General features: G+C 47.0%; 1 protein-coding gene across 1 annotated transcript in view; it reads left to right on the forward strand.

The window, feature by feature from the left end:
* The window catches only part of LOC143956162 (uncharacterized), a 713,750-nt gene extending 694,133 nt beyond the window's left edge, over positions 1–19,617 (forward strand). The window contains exon 10 of the mRNA XM_077466270.1: positions 14,677–19,617. Within this exon, the coding sequence (XP_077322396.1) occupies positions 14,677–19,265 (4,589 nt within the window). The 3' untranslated portion in view covers positions 19,266–19,617. The remainder of the gene's footprint in view (positions 1–14,676) is intronic.
* Positions 19,618–20,400: the final 783 nt, after the last annotated feature.

Here is a 20,400-nt window from a genome sequence, read left to right on the forward strand (position 1 = left end):
TGGGAACCTCTCATAATGGACACTCATAATGGCAGGTGTACAGACCCAGGGGATGGATGGGGGCTGCCGTTCTGATCCTTGGCGGTGGGGTGTGGGGTTGCTGGTTCCTTGGCTCCTGTGCTTCCGGGGGCTGGAGTTGCTTCTCTGCCCCAGGGGATGCTGGATCCTGTGGGGAGGGGGGGGGCCCTTGTGGGTTCCCCTGGGTGGAGGGTGCTGGGCCTGGCCCGGGGAGAGATGTGGTCCCTGTCTGCTTTTGGGGCAGATTGAGAGAGTGGAGGAGAGGTTGGTAGCTTTCTGCTATATGTCTGCAATCGATCCCTTCATTAGAGCCTCCTTTGAAGGTTGTGGCCTATGCTGATGATGTTTCTGTTTTTGTCTCTGGGACTGGGGTGGCGCAGGGGGTGGTCTCAGTGATAAGGCAGTATACAGAGGCATCAGGTTAAAAGGTCAACCAGGACCAGGGGTGGAAAATTCCACCCAGGTGGCCTAACTATTCACGGCTGCTGTCGCTGACATTTTTTTTTGTGTACAGGAAGTCGACCGATTGGCTGTGTTGTAGTCCGGACCACGCTCAAGTTCCTGGTGGCTGTGGGTGGGGAGAATCGAGCAGCAGCCACTAACTACAAACTCATGTAGACTGACTCTTAAGAGGCAGGCAGAGGTGGGGCATGCGGTGGGTCACACACGTCACGTGACTGTAGACATCCCAAGTCTCTCGCATTTGGCTGCAGGCTCCTGGACACCCACAAGCGCTCGGCGATCTCCCGGCTGGGCCTGTCTCTCTGTGGCCAGGTGAGGGGGCGGGATGGAGCCTGGAGCACTCCGCTGATGGACACTGATGAGGTGGCACTAATAGGCTGAACTGGTGGGCACTGATATGCTGCACTGGTGGACAAAATAATGAGGTGGCACTGGTTGGCACTGATGAGGTGGGACTGATAGTCTGCACTGGTAGGCACTGATGAGGTGGCACTGAAGGACACTGATTGAAACTGATAGGCTGCACTGATGGGCTGCACTGGTAGACACTGATGAGGTGGTACGAATGGACACTAGGGTTGCCACTTTTTCTTCAAGCCTAAAACACTTTAGCAGTGCAATTTTTTTGTTTTAGTATACACTATAGGAATGTAACAGACCTGGGATACCTTTGGGCACTCCAAAGAGAAAAGTAATGCGGCGCACCTAGTGTCCCCTTACCCTGTTAAGCCCTGTTCCAAGCCATATTCCTGTCTGAACAATGTGTCCAGGTTTCAGGTGGACTGAAACCCGGAAACATGATTCAAAACCCGGACTGTCCGGTTAAATCCCGGACAGGTGGCAACCCTAATAGACACTGATAGGCTGCATTTAATTGGTACTGGTAAGGCTGCGGCGGAAAGTGTCACCTCCCTGAAATTAGTTTTTGCAGGTTGGGATGTCTGTGACTGGCTGAGGCTGGGCGCTGGATGGCTGCAACTTGAAGTTTTTAGAGAGTCAGTCACAGAGAGAAGAAGAAATAACTGACGGAGAGAAGCTTACTTTTCCACTACAAGTCCCGGAGTCCTTGGACTGGAGGCAGGCAGAGACCGGGGTGTGGCTGTCTGCAACTTGAAGTTATCATCACCCACCCCCCCCCCCCTAGACTGAGTTGCCATTAGCATCGCTGAGGTGAGAGACCCTGACACCACCAGCTGACCCCCACATACCACCCCCCCCCCACACACACACAACACCCCATTTGCCCTGCCCCAGTGCCCTGCCCACCCAGTAACCTCAAAATAGGAAATAGCCCTCAACACTGTCTGGGTTGTCAGGGCCTGTGCTGGCCATGGCCTGTGGGTCCTTCTGGCCATGGCCTCTGGGAGCTGGCCGTGGCTTGTGGGTCCTTCTGGCCATGGCTTGTGGGTCCTACTGGCCATGGCTTGTGGGTCCTACTGGCCATAGCTTGTGGGTCCTTCTGGCCATGGCTTGTGGGTCCTACTGGCCATAGCTTGTGGGTCCTTCTGGCCATGGCTTGTGGGTCCTACTGGCCATGGCTTGTGGGTCCTTCTGGCCATGGCTTGTGGGTCCTACTGGCCATGGCTTGTGGGTCCTTCTGGCCATGGCTTGTGGGTCCTTCTGGCCATGGCTTGTGGGTCCTACTGGCCATGGCTTGTGGGTCCTTCTGGCCATGGCTTGTGGGTCCTTCTGGCCATGGATTGTGGGTCCTGCTGGGAGCTGGCTGTTGGCCTGTGGGTCCTGCTAGCCGTTGGCCTGTGATTCGATGGGCCACTTGACTGGACTTGCCCCCCTGGCCTAAGGCTGCCAGCCCTCCCCTGCCACAGACTAAGATTGGGGTGCCGTACAAGTTCATGTGCGTGACTTTTGACAATGTAGTGTATAAGGATATACAGTACATAACATAGCACAAGGTCGTGCTGACACTACGAGACATTTCTAAGAGCTGCAAATCCTCTGACCTCCACAAGGTGGTGATCTCACGTATACCTAGGCAAGTCTCTATGGAAGACAGGAAGTGATGTCACATACAGACAGGAAGTCTCTATGGAAGAAAGGAAGTGATGTCACATAGACAGGAAGTCTCTAAGGAAGAAAGGAAGTGATGTCACTTACAGACAGGAAGTTCCGGGTGAGAAGTGAGTTGGGAGGAAGTAGAGAGGAGACATTGTTGGAACTTGCAACAGAGGAGGTAATAAGATATTATTATTATTATTATACTCCCTGAATTTCCTATATTGTTACCCTCCCCCTCCCCAATGTTATTTCCTTATTTATAGTTGTACAGACTGACTAGCGGCTCAATGTGGTGACCTCCCAGACCTACAGCGTGAACCCATTTGGGGTAGGCTTGATTGGGCCATCAAGATTTAAACAAAACCTATTTTATATGCCTTTACAATGTTTTTTATTACAATGATATGTACCATTTGCAACAATCTTAACCACTTGCCGACCGTCGCACGACGATGTACGTCGACAGAATGGCACGGGCAGGCATATGGGCGTACCTGTACGTCCCTGCCTTCCCGCGGGTGGGGGGCCCGATCGCCCCCCCCCCCCCGGTGCCTGCGGCGGTCGGTATTCGTTCGGGAGCGATCCGGGATGAGGGGGCTGGCATTCATTCATGGCCACCCCCTCGCGATCGCTCCCGACGAATGGAAATCCTTCGTGACATCACTTCCTCTCCTGTAATGTAAACACAGGAGAGGAAGTGATGTAATCTCTCCTCCGTGTCGGTATTTTTCGTTCCGACACCGAGGAGAGAGGATCGGTGAGTTGCACCAACACAACACTTCACAGTAGAACATGCCAGGCACACTCACACCCCCCCAATCACCCCCCCAATTACCCCTGCCCCCCCGCCGCAAATTCGCACGGGACCCTTTTTTTGGTCCGCAGCAGAATCGGTTCGCATGGGTGTTCACACCATGCGATCCGAGTTTGCAGATCGCACTGCGATATGCGAACTGATCTGGGGGTGTCATTAACATTTCACTGACACTCCCAGCAGTTCGCATAGGGCAGTGTGAACTGCCGCCGGGATGCATGCGATGCGGGAACCCGCCGCGGATTCGTGGCGTTCCCGCATCGCTCCAGTGTGAACCCAGCCTAATAAGCGATCGTTTTTCTGATCGCTGTATTAGTGTCACAGGTGACGCTAGTTAGGCAGGTAGGTATTTAGGTTCGCCGCAGCTTTTTATAGCGCCAGGGACCCCCATATACTACCGCATAAAGCCCCCTGATTGCCCCCTAGTTAACCCTTTCACCAGTGATCACCATATAACTGTTACAGGTGACGCTGGTTGGTTAGTTATTTTTTTATAGTTTCAGGGCACCCGCCATTTATTACCTAATAAAGGTTTAACCCCCTGATCACCCGGCGGGTGTCATTTGTGACTGTAATAACTGTTAGGGCAGTTAGGGTTAGCCCCCTTTAGTTCTAAGGTACCCCCCTAACCCCCCCAATAAAGGTTTAACCCCGTGATCACCCCCCGTCGCCAGTGTCACTAAGGCTGGGTTCACATTGCAGCGGTTTATGAGAACGGATGTGATTCGCACCGCACTGCAGTGCAAATCACATCCGATCTCTGTGCGATTCGAGTTCAGCCATACAGATAGTATGGCTGAATTCGCGTTGCACCTGCCGCACCCGCCGCAAACTCGCACGGGACCCTTTTTTTGGTCCGCAGCAGAATCGGATCGCATGGGTGTTCACACCATGCGATCCGAGTTTGCAGATCGCACTGCGATATGCGAACTGATCTGGGGGTGTCATTAACATTTCACTGACACTCCCAGCAGTTCGCATAGGGCAGTGTGAACTGCCGCCGGGAGGCATGCGATGCGGGAACCCGCCGCGGATTCGTGGCGTTCCCGCATCGCTCCAGTGTGAACCCAGCCTAATAAGCGATCGTTTTTCTGATCGCTGTATTAGTGTCACAGGTGACGCTAGTTAGGCAGGTAGGTATTTAGGTTCGCCGCAGCTTTTTATAGCGCCAGGGACCCCCATATACTACCGCATAAAGCCCCCTGATTGCCCCCTAGTTAACCCTTTCACCAGTGATCACCATATAACTGTTACAGGTGACGCTGGTTGGTTAGTTTTTTTTTATAGTTTCAGGGCACCCGCCATTTATTACCTAGTCTCACTAGTGTACCCCTAAATTTAGGGGTGTCTACTTTCCAAAATGGGGTCATTTGGGGGGGGGTTTGTGCCATCTTGGCATTTTATGGCCTTCAAAACTGTAACGCCCTTAGAAAGCCTGAAGGCGGTGCTTGGTTTTCGGGGCCCCGTACGCGGCTAGGCTCCCAAAAAGTCCCACATATGTGGTATCCCCGTACTCAGGAGAAGCAGCAGAATTTATTTTGGGGTGTCATTTCACATATGCCCATGGCATGCGTGAGCAATATATCATTTAGTGACAACTTTGTGAAAAAAAAAATAAAAAAAATTAAAGTTTGTAATTTTCCCGCAACTTGTGGCAAAATATAAAATATTCCATGGACTCAACATGCCTCTCAGCAAATAGCTTGGGGTGTCTACTTTCTAAAATGGGGTCATTTGTGGGGGTTTTGTGCCATCTTGGCATTTTATGGCCTTCAAAACTGTAATAGGTAGTGAGGAGTGAAGTCAAATATTTACGCCCTTAGAAAACCTGAAGGCGGTTCTTGGCTTTCGGGGCCCCGTACGCGGCTAGGCTCCCAAAAAATCCCACACATGTGGTATCCCTGTACTCAGGAGAAGCAGCAGAATTTATTTTGGGGTGTCATTGCACATATGCCCATGGCATGCGTGAGCAATATATCATTTAGTGACAACTTTGTGAAAAAAAAAAAAAAGTTTGTAATTTTCCCGCAACTTGTGGCAAAATATAAAATATTCCATGGACTCAACATGCCTCTCAGCAAATAGCTTGGGGTGTCTACTTTCTAAAATGGGGTCATTTGTGGGGGTTTTGTGCCATCTTGGCATTTTATGGCCTTCAGAACTGTAATAGGTAGTGAGAAGTGAAATCAAAAATTTACGCCCTAAGGCCGCGTACACACGCGGGGACTGTTCGCCCAACTTTGTCCGTCAAACAGTTTCAGCGGACAGTCCGCTCAAAATTAGCATGGACGGACTTGCCCACACACGACGAACGAACAGTTTGCTGAAACCGTGCGCGATGACGTGAACGGCACGTACAACGGGACTAGAAAACGACGTCCTATACACTGCAATGCAAACTTCGGCGTGTAAATCCTTTCTGAGCATGCGCGGAACTTAGTTTGACGAACAAGCCTACACACGAGGGGACTGTTCGCTGAAACAAAGTTTCAGCGGACAGTTTTTCGGAATTTCCGAAAAACTTTGTTCAGCAGACTGTCCGCTGAAACTGTCCGCTGAAAGCCCACACACGAGCGGACTGTCCGCCGAAACACTGTTCAGCGGACAAAGTTGAGCGAACAGTCCCCGCGTGTGTACGCGGCCTTAGAAAGCCTGAAGGCGGTGCTTGGTTTTCGGGGCCCCGTAAAAAGTCCCACATATGTGGTATCCCCGTACTCAGGAGAAGCAGCAGAATTTATTTTGGGGTGTCATTTCACATACGCCCATAGCATGTGTGAGCAATATATCATTTAGTGACAACTTTGTGTAAAAAAAAAAAAAAAAATTTTTTTTGTCATTATTCAATCGCTTGAGGCAAAAAAATAAAATATTCAATGGGCTCAACATGCCTCTTATCAATTTCCTTAGGGGGTCTACTTTCCAAAATGGGGTCATTTTGGGGGGGTTTTGTACTGCCCTGCCATTTTAGCACCTCAAGAAATGAGATAGGCAGTCGTAAACTAAAAGCTGCGTAAATTCCAGAAAACGTACCTTAGTTTGTAGATGTGACAACTTTTGCGCAAACCAATAAATATACAGTTATTGACTTTTTTTTTACCAAAGACATGTGGCTGAATACATTTTGGCCTAAATGTATGACTAAAATTGAGTTTATTGGATTTTTCTAATAACAAAAAGTAGAAAATATAATTTTTTTTAAAAATTTGCGGTCTTTTTACGTTTATATCGCAAAAAATAAAAATCGCAGAGTCAGTCAAATACCTTTAAAAGAAAGCTCTATTTGTGGGAAGAAAAGGACGCAAATTTAGTTTGGGTACAACATTGCATGACCGCGCAATTACCAGTTAAAGCAGCGCAGTGCCAAAGTGTAAAAAGACCTCTGGTCATTTACCAGCAAAATGGTCCGGTCTGAAAGTGGTTAATTGTTATGTTCTCTTTTGATAAAATAAAAAATGAATGAATAAAAAAAATAACATTATTATTATTATCATACAGGATTTATATAGCGCTAACAGTTTGTTCAGCACTTTACAACACGAGGGCAGACAGTACAGTTACAATACAGGAGGAATCGGAGGGCCCGGCTCATTAGAGTTTACAATCTAAGAAGATTATTTTCTAGTTACACCCAGTACCCCCCCCCCGTCATGTCCGTCCTCTTCCTCCATAGTCGCTGTGATGTCGTTTATCTCCAGCAGATGATGATATATAGTGTGGAAACCTAAATTAACCCCTTCAGGTTCAGAACATTCCCCCCCCAATTATGATTCCGTAACGTTTCCTTAATTTTGGAGATAAAATCTAGTAATATGTTCCTCTAAACAAACAGCACTGACAATAAATAGACGAGAAAAAAAAAACACAAAGAGAGGGGCGCCTCTGGGTGTAGATGTATCAAAACAGTTTATTTCCACAATACAAATACAGGCAACTCACATTTACAGAGTAGATCGTAAGCATGTCAGTAAACATCCATCAAAAGGTCTCATCGGTTTCGTCAGGGCTCCTCCAGCTCACTAGACTCCTTGCCGAGTATTATCAACACCGCTAGATGGTATGGCCGGCCGCAGGGGTGGGGGGGAGCTCAAAGCGAGGCTTGGAGCGCTGTGGTGGACAGACGAGGGGAGATGATGTCACTGGTATGCGACGCGTTTCATGAGCGTGCAAGCTGCCACGTCATTGCAGCTTGCAACTGTTTTGATACATCCACACCCAGAGGCGGCCCTCTCTTTGTGTTTTGGTTGTAGAATTTCGGAATCTGGTTTCAGTTCCCATTGGAGGCAGCCCTGCTTGTGGAATTTTCTTCACTATCCCTTCCCCCTCAGAATTTGGACTTCAGTAATAATTATTTTATTATTATGGACTCCATTCTTATGTAATTATTTTTAAATTCAATGTTTTATTATATATTGTTTATATGCTTGGATGGGGTTTTCCTATATATTCTCCAGAATTTTGCGCCCTATACTTGTGTAGCACTAACCCCCCCGAAGGAGCTACTGGTTTGATTGGGCTTACTGTTACCTTCTTCACCTCGATTTGTGTCTAGGGGTTCCCATGGTAGATGGCCCAGTAAACTTTAGAGACTGACGACAGATCCGCTTAAAGGGATTTTTATTTTCAAAAACGTAGTTAACGAATAGTCTCTTAGTATAGGATCAGAGGGTTGGGAAGAAAGTTCAGGTACTCTTAGTGTCAAAGTCAATAATAAAGGACTTCCTTACTTCGACTCAATCCAGAGAATAGCCATTCACAGCTGGATGTTCACTCAAGTTGGATAGTCCCTCTCTCACAAGGCCTAACAGCCAACAAGGTGCTTAAATCAGGAATAAGTCTCTGCCACAGACTTTGTTGTAGAACACGTAGGAAACCAGGACTTGTAGAACACTCGTGTGGTACCAGTATCTTTCAGCGATACCTACGAAACTGGATTCACTTAGGTACTTCAGCCCTAACAGGCTCTTGCTAAGAAGCCAACCCATGCGTGGCCTTCTTCTGAAGAGTCCTCCCCTGGATAGCTACGAAATCGCTTGGCCTCTCCACGACTGGAGACGGCACTGGGCCACCTCCGAATCCTTTCCTTCGTTTCCCTGCCTCGTGCTAGCCAGCCCCGAGACATAAAGTCAGGTGGATCCACACCCCAGGCCATAGCCTTCCTGGGGGCTGGTCAGGAGGACCAGGACCATGGAGTCAGAACATGCTTCTGGACTGGAAACCCCAAACCACGTGACATCCGCATCTTAACCACTTCAATACAGGGCACTTTCGCCCCCTTCCTTCCCAGCCCAATTTTCAGCTTTCATCGCTCTAGCGCTTTCAGTGACAATTGCGCGGTCATGCTACACTGTACCCAAATGAAATTTTTATCATTTTGTTCGCACAAATAGAGCTTTATTTTGGTGGTATTTATTCACGACTCCGTTTTTTATTTTTTGCGATATAAGCCCAAAAAAAGCGGAAATTTGGAAAAAAAACTATATTTTCTTTTTTCTATTTTAAAAGAAATCCAATAAAATCTAATTTTGTCATAAATTTAAGCCAAAATGTATTCTGCTACATGTTTTTGGTAAAAAAAAATTCCGTTAAGTGTATAATAATTGGTTTACGTGATCACGGACATATGTACGCAAATGATCATGTACATATGTGTGCAGGTGATCACGTACATATGTGTGCACATAATCATTGGGACATGTGATTTTAGTGGGACATATGTGGGGGACATGTTTTTATTATTAGGGACATGTGTTTTTATTATTTGGGGACATGTATGTTTTGGTGACATGTGTGTTATGGGGACATATGTGGGGACTGTGTTTACACTGTGTGGTGTGTTGTGTGTTTACACTAGACTGGTGATCAGTGAGTAAAAAGCTGTAAAAAAACAGCTCATACTCACTGATCATCAGCCGGCTGCAGCGATCTGCTCTCCTCTCCTCAGCGATGACTTCTGTGTGAGGAGAGGAGGAGCCGATTGCCTAGCAACCGGCTGTTTGTTTACATCACATGACGGCCGTGATTGGACACGGCCGTCATGTGATCAGGAGGGCCAATCACAGAGCCCTCCTGCCGATCTGAGATGTGCCGTGTCCGGGTGACACGAGCGCATCGGGATCGCGCCGCTGCGTGGGCACGCGCGCGCGATCCCGCTCCTTCTGAAGGACGTTCAGGAACGTCCATCAGAAGTAGACGGCTCCCACCCGGCCGGGTGGGAAGTGGTTAAGTACCCTCTCCTAGAAAGCACAACAAGAGTGACCCTCCCACTGGGCTGGCTCAGAGATAAAGTAACCTTAAAGCACCCAACCAGACCTTGGTTCCATGCCTGCCAGAAGAGACTAGATGTGCGATTCGTTTCGTACGAACCTCAAATTCGTACGAATTTCCCTATATTTGTACGTTCGGGAGGATCCGAAATACGAATTGCCATGCGTCCAAATTTTGTACGAAATACGAACTTTTGTTTACGAATTCCCAGGAGGAAGTCAGCACAGCACAGGAATGGTGGGAGCCCCTCATCCAACGAAAATTTATATTTCGGATAGGAAATTCTTCAACAGAATTTCGTAATTTGGATAAAAACCAAACTTCCATCAGCATCGACTGTCATATTGAGGTATATTTTTGCCTTTAAATTTATCGTAACAAACGTTCGTACAAGTTAACGAACCTAACGACAATTCGTATTTCGTACGAATTGAAATTGAATTTCGGACACGAAATACGAAGTGCGAATTAATTTTAATACGAACCGTAACGGAACAGAACTAAACAAATTTATTGACGGCGCCCATGTCTAGAAGAGACAGTGCACCATATGGCCAGGCTGAACACCCTATAGTTCAGTCAGACTGATGCCGAGGTCAAAATTTGGAACAATTATACCCAAACCAAACTGCAGATTAGGTGTAACTTTAAATTCCAAAACATATAGCGCATGCTCTTCGGGGAGCCGGCGCTACACTTGTATATAAATAGACAAGACAATGACCATTCAGGCCATACATGGCCTACAAACGGCAATTATTACACCATACAGGCAGATTAATCCCTTCAGGATCAGAACATTCCCCCAGTTACGGGACCAGAACATTGTCTTCATTTTGGAGGTGTGTCACCTTTCCCACCAATCACCTTCTCACTTAATCGGTCTTATATGATGGACTATATGACTTTTATTAGTAGTGGGAGATGGGGGGGGGATTGGAATATGTATGTCTTTATTTTAGAAGATTCAAATAGGAAGAAAGAGGGAAAATATCATTTGTAGAAAGAATGTCCTGAAAACAAATCTTTCTATATTGATCCAAGTCCCAGATATTCATTCACAGCATCCCTCCCCATGATCAGGTAGATGGGTAACGATCACCGATTTAGGATTTATACACAAACATGTTTGTTACAACAAATGTTTTATTATATGTTCAGAGTGGAAACATCAGGGATGATGATATTGTCATTAAAGAAGAGTAAAAAGAGGAGGATGAGGAGTATGGTGTGATGAAGCAGCTTTCTGAAGGACATCATGATGGCACAATCAAGTAACAGAAACCCACCAGAGAGATGTCCCCGTCCTCTGTATTTGTATCCCCGGGTTTCCTCGAAGGAAGATCAGACCATCCCTCACCATCATCAGGTAGACGAGGAACAATTATTGGTAGTTATGATTTATACACAATCATGTTTGTTACAATAAATGTTTTATATATTCAGAGTGGAAACCTTGAGGATCATAATAGTATTATTAAAGAAGAGTACAAGCAGGTGGACAAGGAATATGGTGTAATGAAGGAGCTTTCAGTTGGACACAAGGATATGATGGCACCACCTAATAACATAAACCCACCAGAGAGATGTCCCCGTCCTCTGTATTCTCGGGATTCCACACAGGAAGATCACACCATCCCCCACCATCATCAGGTAGATGAGGAACAATCACTAATAGTATCATTAGGATCTGTACATTATCTGCATTGTTACCATTGATGTCATTTGTATTATATGTTCAGAGTGGAAGCCTGAGAGATTCTAAAGTTGAGGTTAAAGAAGAGATAAAAGAGGAGGATGATGAGGATGGGGTGATGGAGGAGTCAGAGTTTCCAAAAGGACACAAAGATCTGTACCAGGACACCATGGTGGAGTCATCCAGCTACAGAAACCCACCAGAGAGATGTCCCCGTCCTCTGTATTCCCGGGATTCACCACAGGAAGATCACACCATCCCCCACCATCATCAGGTAGACGATGAACAATCACTGGTAGTTATACATTATGCACAAGCATGTGTGTTACAATAAATGTTTTATAATATATTGCAGATTGGAAACCTCGGGGATGATAATATTTTTGTCAAAGAAGAGTTTAAAGAGGAGGATGAGGAGTATGGGGGTATGGAGGTGTTTTCAGAAGGACACAAGGATATGATGGAGCTGCTTAGTAATAGAAACCCACCAGAGAGATGTCTCCATCCTCTGTATTCCCGGGATTCCACACTGGAAGATCTCACCATCCCCCACTGTTACAAGGTTGGTGGGACGGAGAATCTAGAACATACACTTACAGTGACAATGTGTGTATTTTCTATGTGATCTCACAATATTAAAGCTCTTATTTTACAGATGATATTTTCTCTCTCATTTTCTTGGTTTAGAGTGGAGATCCAATGGATATAGAATTTGAGGTGAAATCAGAAGAAGAAGAGAGGTATGTGAGGGATGATCAGCAGTCTATGGAGGAGGATGGAATAACGGGGACATTTATAGAGGAGGACACTCCTACAGAGATCAGCACAGGTGGGTCATTGACACTAAATCCATTCTTCCACCCATACTGCTCACTGATTGGTCCAGAGTAGGGCAGGGATTGGGTGATATCGGCCTTTAATATCTTGGTCACTTTCCTGAGCTGTGTTCCCCGTCCTGTATTCCTGGATTTCTCTCCGATAATCTTCCTTCTCTGTGCTGCCGACACATTTCATGTATCTAGACTGGATTTATGGAGAGTCTGGGGTTCAGTTGGCAGCAGAATGTTGGTTTTCAGTATGGGCATTGCTCAACCTAGGCACCAGTGGCATGTCTTGGGTCTTCCTCCCCATGCCAGGGTATAGCAGGATCTCTATCTTTGCAATTCTTCTGGGGTTACTTGCTCTGTTGTCTGCTGGCTGTGCCGGGTGGAGGGATATGTCTGTATAGTGTCAGACCCAAGTCACTGAGTGCAGTCTCAGGAGATGGGAGGCAGCGGTGTGGGACCTCTGCAGCTTCTCTCCAGAAAACATTCAGGCTCGGTTCACACTGGGGCGACTTGTCCAGGCGACTTCGCCGCCTGACAAGTCACGCTCCGTTCTGTACTATAGAACTGTTCTAATAGGAGCAACTCAAGTTGCTCCGACTTAGAAAAAAGGTTCCTGTACTACTTCAGGCGACTTGCATTGACTTCTACAGAAGTCGTTTTGCAAGTCGCCGCTGATCGTGTGCAGGTCGCGGCGCTGCAATTCGTCTGATCACTTGATCACCTGATTTCTGAACACCAATATTATGAATCCTGACCCTTCACTATAAAATTTATATTGTACATTACATACTCCTGACCCCTGCACCATATAATCTATGTTGTACATTATATACTCCTGACCCCTGCACCATATAATCTATGTTGTACATTATATACTCCTGACCCCTGCACTATATAATCTATGTTTTACATTATATACTCCTTACCCCTGCACTATATACTCTTTGTTGTACATTACATACCATATATGCCGGTGTATAAGGCGACCTGGCATATAAGACGACCCCCTAATCTTACAGTTTTTTTTTTAAGCGTGTTTTTTCCTGTACTTACCGTATAAGACGACCCCCTAATCTTACTTTTTTTCCTGTACTTACCGTATAAGACGCCCCCTTTCCGAGGCTTCCAGCGGTTGATATTTCTTCCTTCTTGCTGGAGCTGGCGCCATATCCTTCTTCCTGCTTTTGCTGGAGCCAATCACGGCGAGCGATGTATTCTATTAATGAATACAAAGCCTGCTTGGATTGGCAGAGGCTGTAACATCATCAGCCCGCGCCTCTCTGACTCTCAAAGCCAATCCGAGCAGGCTACAGAGTAGCCTGCTCTGATTGGCAGAGGTTGTTACTCCAATCCGAGCAGGCTCTGTAATCATTTGAATACATCGCTCAGCAGGATTGGCTCAGCGGTATATACTGTATGTAGCCGAAGCTACATACAGTATTACCGAACGCTCAGCAGGCATCCGAGGGGCTGACCCGGCGTATAAGACAACCCCTGCTTTTTGGCCAGTTTTTTTTTAAGTGTAATAGGTCGTCTTATACGCCGGTAATTACGGTACTCCTGACCCTTGCACTATATACTCTATGTTGTACATTACATACTCCTGATCCCTGCACTATATAATTTATGTTGTACATTATATAATCCTGACCCCTGCACTATATACTCTATATTGTACATTACATACACCTAACCCCTGGACTATATACTTTATGTCGTACATTATATATTCCTGACCCCTGCACTATATTGTCCATTACATAATTCTGAAACTATATAGTCCTATCTGTTGTATCTTATACAATATGTTGTACATTACATAGTCCTGACGTTTTCTCTCTTCCCTCTACTATATATATATATATATATATATATATATATATATATATATATATATATATATATATATATATATATATATATATATATATATATATATATATATACATACATATATATATATATATATATATATATATATATATATATATATATACATACATAATATGTATTCTCTTTTGTTACACCCATTTCCTACCAGCTGGACATTTTATATCGGATGATGTGATTGGAGGACAGACTTTTACATGGTGATAATAATGTGATAACACCCTCCAACATTGGAACCTTAAACAGAAAGTGATAATGAGGGAGGATTCAATAACCCAATGATGGGGGTCTTCAGGATCAGTCCAGTCTTCATCTTGGTTGTCCTCCCCCCATCCTCACTCTCTGACCTCTGGTGGGGCTCAGCCCCGCTGTTATTCATGACTAAATCATGGACTAAATAAGGAAGTGCAGGACTTCTTGTGTTGGGAAGATGGCAATGAGTGATAGAGGGGGAGGGGACACTCGTCCTATAATCCCCTCATCACTGTCACTCCTATAAAAGACAGTTCTCGTTGTTTCCTCCCTCTCTGACTAAGGTCCATGAATAAAGAAATGATCTGGTAGGAGATCAGAGGAGCCATTTACTAGTTAAGATCCTCAGAGACAAAGCTGCCTGATGTGGGCGGAGTCCTGGTTTAGGGGAACCAATCAGCTGATGTCTAGTAATAATCTTTGTATTTCTATTTTAGTAGATGGACGGGAGATGAGGAAAACCTCAGAGGATTGTCTCACTTTGTCTCCAGACTGTAAAGTAGAAGATGAGGACATCACACAGTATAGTCCAGGAGAAAACCCGACTACCTCAAATGTCCATCCGGCACCACACAGTGTAGATGGACCATCGTATTCCTCTTATCCTGAGGAACCTCAGACTGTGCGGGACGGGGCCGGACCATCATATTCCTCTTATCCTGAGGAACGTCAGACTGTGCGGGATGGTGCCGGACCATCGTATTCATCTTATCCTGAGGAACGTCAGACTGTGCGGGATGGTGCCGGACCATCGTATTCCTCTTATCCTGAGGAACCTCAGACTGTGCGGGACGGTGCCGGACCATCGTATTCCTCTTATCCTGAGGAACGTCAGACTGTGCGGGACGGTGCCGGACCATCATATTCCTCTTATCCTGAGGAACGTCAGACTGTGCGGGACGGTGCCGGACCATCATATTCCTCTTATCCTGAGGAACGTCAGACTGTGCGGGACAGTGCCGGACCATTGTATTCCTCTTATCCTGAGGAACGTCAGACTGTGCGGGACGGTGCCGGACCATCATATTCCTCTTATCCTGAGGAACGTCAGACTGTGCGGGACAGTGCCGGACCATTGTATTCCTCTTATCCTGAGGAACGTCAGACTGTGCGGGACGGTGCCGGACCATCGTATTCCTCTTATCCTGAGGAACGTCAGACTGTGCGGGACGGTGCCGGACCATCGTATTCCTCTTATCCTGAGGAACGTCAGACTGTGCGGGACGGTGCTGGACCATTGTATTCCTCTTATCCTGAGGAACGTCAGACTGTGCGGGACGGTGCCGGACCATCGTACTCCTCTTATCCTGAGGAACGTCAGACTGTGCGGGACGGTGCTGGACCATCGTACTCCTCTTATCCTGAGGAACGTCAGACTGTGCGGGACGGTGCCGGACCATTGTATTCCTCTTATCCTGAGGAACGTCAGACTGTGCGGGACGGTGCCGGACCATCGTACTCCTCTTATCCTGAGGAACGTCAGACTGTGCGGGACGGTGCCGGACCATCGTACTCCTCTTATCCTGAGGAACGTCAGACTGTGCGGGACGGTGCCGGACCATCGTACTCCTCTTATCCTGAGGAACGTCAGACTGTGCGGGACGGTGCCGGACCATCGTACTCCTCTTATCCTGAGGAACGTCAGACTGTGCGGGACGGTGCCGGACCATCGTACTCCTCTTATCCTGAGGAACGTCAGACTGTGCGGGACGGTGCCGGACCATTGTATTCCTCTTATCCTGAAGAACGTCAGACTGTGTGGGACGGTGCCGGACCATTGTATTCCTCTTATCTTGAGGAACGTCAGACTGTGCGGGACGGTGCCGGACCATCGTATTCCTCTTATCCTGAGGAACGTCAGACTGTGCGGGACGGTGCCGGACCATTGTATTCCTCTTATCCTGAGGAACGTCAGACTGTGCGGGACGGTGCCGGACCATCGTATTCCTCTTATCCTGAGGAACGTCAGACTGTGCGGGACGGTGCCGGACCATTGTATTCCTCTTATCTTGAGGAACGTCAGACTGTGCGGGACGGTGCCGGACCATTGTATTCCTCTTATCCTGAGGAACCTCAGACTGTGCGGGACGGTGCCGGACCATCGTACTCCTCTTATCCTGAAGAACGTCAGACTGTGCGGGACGGTGCCGGACCATCATATTCCTCTTATCCTGAGGAACGTCAGACTGTGCGGGACGGTGCCGGACCATCGTATTCCTCTTATCCTGAGGAACCTCAGACTGTGCGGGACGGTGCCGGACCATCGTATTCCTCTTATCCTGAGGAACGTCAGACTGTGCGGGACGGTGCCGGACCATCGTATTCCTCTTATCCTGAGGAACGTCAGACTGTGCGGGACGGTGCCGGACCATTGTATTCCTCTTATCCTGAGGAACCTCAGACTGTGCGGGACGGTGCCGGACCATCGTATTCCTCTTATCCTGAGGAACGTCAGACTGTGCGGGACGGTGCCGGACCATCGTACTCCTCTTATCCTGAGGAACGTCAGACTGTGCGGGACGGTGCCGGACCATCGTACTCCTCTTATCCTGAGGAACGTCAGACTGTGCGGGACGGTGCCGGACCATCGTACTCCTCTTATCCTGAGGAACGTCAGACTGTGCGGGACGGTGCCGGACCATCGTACTCCTCTTATCCTGAGGAACGTCAGACTGTGCGGGACGGTGCCGGACCATCGTACTCCTCTTATCCTGAGGAACGTCAGACTGTGCGGGACGGTGCCGGACCATTGTATTCCTCTTATCCTGAAGAACGTCAGACTGTGTGGGACGGTGCCGGACCATTGTATTCCTCTTATCTTGAGGAACGTCAGACTGTGCGGGACGGTGCCGGACCATCGTATTCCTCTTATCCTGAGGAACGTCAGACTGTGCGGGACGGTGCCGGACCATTGTATTCTTCTTATCCTGAGGAACGTCAGACTGTGCGGGAGGGTGCCGGACCATTGTATTCCTCTTATCTTGAGGAACGTCAGACTGTGCGGGACGGTGCCGGACCATTGTATTCCTCTTATCCTGAGGAACCTCAGACTGTGCGGGACGGTGCCGGACCATCGTACTCCTCTTATCCTGAAGAACGTCAGACTGTGCGGGACGGTGCCGGACCATCATATTCCTCTTATCCTGAGGAACGTCAGACTGTGCGGGACGGTGCCGGACCATCGTATTCCTCTTATCCTGAGGAACCTCAGACTGTGCGGGACGGTGCCGGACCATCGTATTCCTCTTATCCTGAGGAACGTCAGACTGTGCGGGACGGTGCCGGACCATTGTATTCCTCTTATCCTGAGGAACCTCAGACTGTGCGGGACGGTGCCGGACCATCGTACTCCTCTTATCCTGAGGAACCTCAGACTGTGCGGGACGGTGCCGTCCTTCCAACAGAGAAGAGCTTTTCCTGTACTGAGTGCGGGAAGCATTACAATTCTAAGTCTAGTCTTAATAAGCATAAAAAAATTCATACAGGTGAGAAGCCACATTCCTGTCCTGAGTGCGGGAAATGTTTCTCAGTTAAGTCGAATCTTGATGCACATCAGAGGTTGCACACGGGTCAGAAGCCACATTCCTGTTCTGAGTGCGGAAAATGTTTTGTGGAAAAAGCAGAACTTGTTAGACATCAGATTTCTCACACGGGTGAGAATCCGCATTCATGTTCTGAGTGCGGGAAATGTTTTTCAAAAAAGTCTCTTCTTCTCAGACATCAGAGGTCTCACACAGGTGAGAAGCCCTATTCCTGCCCTGAGTGCGGGAAATGTTTTTTATTTAAGTCGTATCTTGATACACATCAGATGTCGCACACGGGTGAGAAGCCTTATTGCTGTTCTGAGTGCGGGAAATGTTTTTTAACTAAGTTCAGTCTTTCCTTTCATCAGAGGTCGCACACGGGTGAGAAGCCATATTCCTGTACTGAGTGCGGGAAATGTTTTTCAGCTAAGTCGCATCTTGGTACACATCAGAGGTCGCACACGGGTGAGAAGCCGTATTCCTGTCCTGAGTGCGGGAAATGTTATTCAAATAAGTCCGGTCTTTCCTATCATCAGAGGTCACACACGGGTGAGAAGCCGTATTCCTGTCCTGAGTGCGGGAAATGTTTTTCAGATAAGTCGCAACTTGATAGACATCATAGGTCGCACACAGGTGAGAAGCCGTATTCCTGTCCTGAGTGCGGGAAATGTTTCTCAGTTAAGTCGAATCTTGATGCACATCAGAGGTCACACACGGGTGAGAAGCCGTATTCCTGTCCTGAGTGCGGGAAATGTTTTTCATCTAAGTTGCATCTTGGTGCACATCAGAGGTCGCACACGGGTGAGAAGCCGTATTCCTGTCCTGAGTGCGGGAAATGTTATTCAAATAAGTCCAGTCTTTCCTATCATCAGAGGGCACACACGGGTGAGAAGCCGTATTCCTGTCCTGAGTGCGGGAAATGTTTTTCATCTAAGTTGCATCTTGGTGCACATCAGAGGTCGCACACGGGTGAGAAGCCGTATTCCTGTCCTGAGTGCGGGAAATGTTATTCAAATAAGTCCAGTCTTTCCTATCATCAGAGGGCACACACGGGTGAGAAGCCGTATTCCTGTCCTGAGTGCGGGAAATGTTTTTCAGTTAAGTCGTATCTTGATACACATCAGATGTCGCACAGGGGTGAGAAGCCTTATTGCTGTTCTGAGTGCGGGAAATGTTTTTTAGCTAAGTTCAGTCTTTCCTATCATCAGAGGTCGCACACGGGCGAGAAGCCATATTCCTGTACTGAGTGCGGGAAATGTTTTTCAGTTAAGTCCAGTCTTTCCTATCATCAGAGGTCGCACACGGGTGAGAAGCCGTATTCCTGTCCTGAGTGCGGGAAATGTTTTTCAGCTAAGTCGTATCTTGGTGCACATCAGAGGTCGCACACGGGTGAGAAGCCGTATTCCTGTCCTGAGTGCGGGAAATGTTTTTCTCAGAAGTCCAGCCTTTACAGACATCAGAGATCTCACACAGGGGAGAAGCCGTATTCCTGTCCTGAGTGAGGGAAATGTTCCTAACTGAAGTCCTGTCTTCCTGTACATCAGGGGGTCCCACACAAACCTCCAGGTGTATTAGCGCCTTGAGTGCGGGAAATGTCTTCTATGTGAATGTTGCTGGACATGTGGGGAAGAAGCACACCCTGATATACACCTCAGATATACTCCATGGCTGTTGATAAGGAGATCAGAGATCACCAAAGACATGGATGAAGTGTTGTACCGTGTCGGCCATTGATAGCACCAGAAAAAGAAAAATGGAGTCCTTACCTCTCATTGGTAAATTTTGTGGTGTAAACTTTTTTTTTTTTTTTTATATATTGATTAAACTAGATGGACTTGTGTCTTTTTTCAACCAGACTATCTATATGTAATAAACATTTACATGTATAGTTTAAAAAAAATAGTTTACCAAGTGTGACAAGCATTCCCGTACTATGACAAATCCTGGTCATATTTTATTTCATAAAGTGATTTCTTATGATCAGTGGCTCCATCTAGTGGCCATAATGTGTAATTTTAGGTACTTCAGGAGAGATACCTCATTATGGCCACTAGTGACCTCATTATGGCAACTAGTGGCCATAATGTGGAATTTTAGGTAATTCAGGAGAGATACCTCATTATGGCCACTAGATGGAGCTGGCAGTCCTAGGAAATCACTGTGTTATCTCCTTCACGCCTAAGGGTAAAACAAATGTTAATGCCTAAGCACAATTTTGCAACTTTGACATATGTTAGTAAAACCCGTACATATCATCACAACTAGTTTGTGCCTCCAGGTGGATTATACCGCGTTTGTTTCAGAACAAATTGCGCTTTCTTTTGGTGGTAAATGGTGACTGATGTCTCCTGATTTATTTATTTTTATTATCAAAGGCCCAAAATAGTAAAAAATATATATATATATATATATTTTTTTAAATGTAGTTGTTTATTTCTCATTACAATCATAACCTTCCACCAAGGAACAACCCCAAATAAATTCTCCTGCTCTTGACGATTGCAGCGATACCACATACACTATATTACCAAAAGTATTGGGACGCCTACCAGTCATGCCCCGTATGCACGGTCGAAAAATTCCGATCGGATTATGTTGTCGGAAAATCTGATCACGTGTAGCTCTATCGGACTTTTT

The sequence above is a fragment of the Lithobates pipiens genome, unplaced genomic scaffold, assembly GCF_037356315.1.
Source record: "Lithobates pipiens isolate NorthernLeopardFrog02 unplaced genomic scaffold, aLitPip1_a1.2 Scaffold_35, whole genome shotgun sequence".
NCBI classification, from domain to species: domain Eukaryota; kingdom Metazoa; phylum Chordata; class Amphibia; order Anura; family Ranidae; genus Lithobates; species Lithobates pipiens.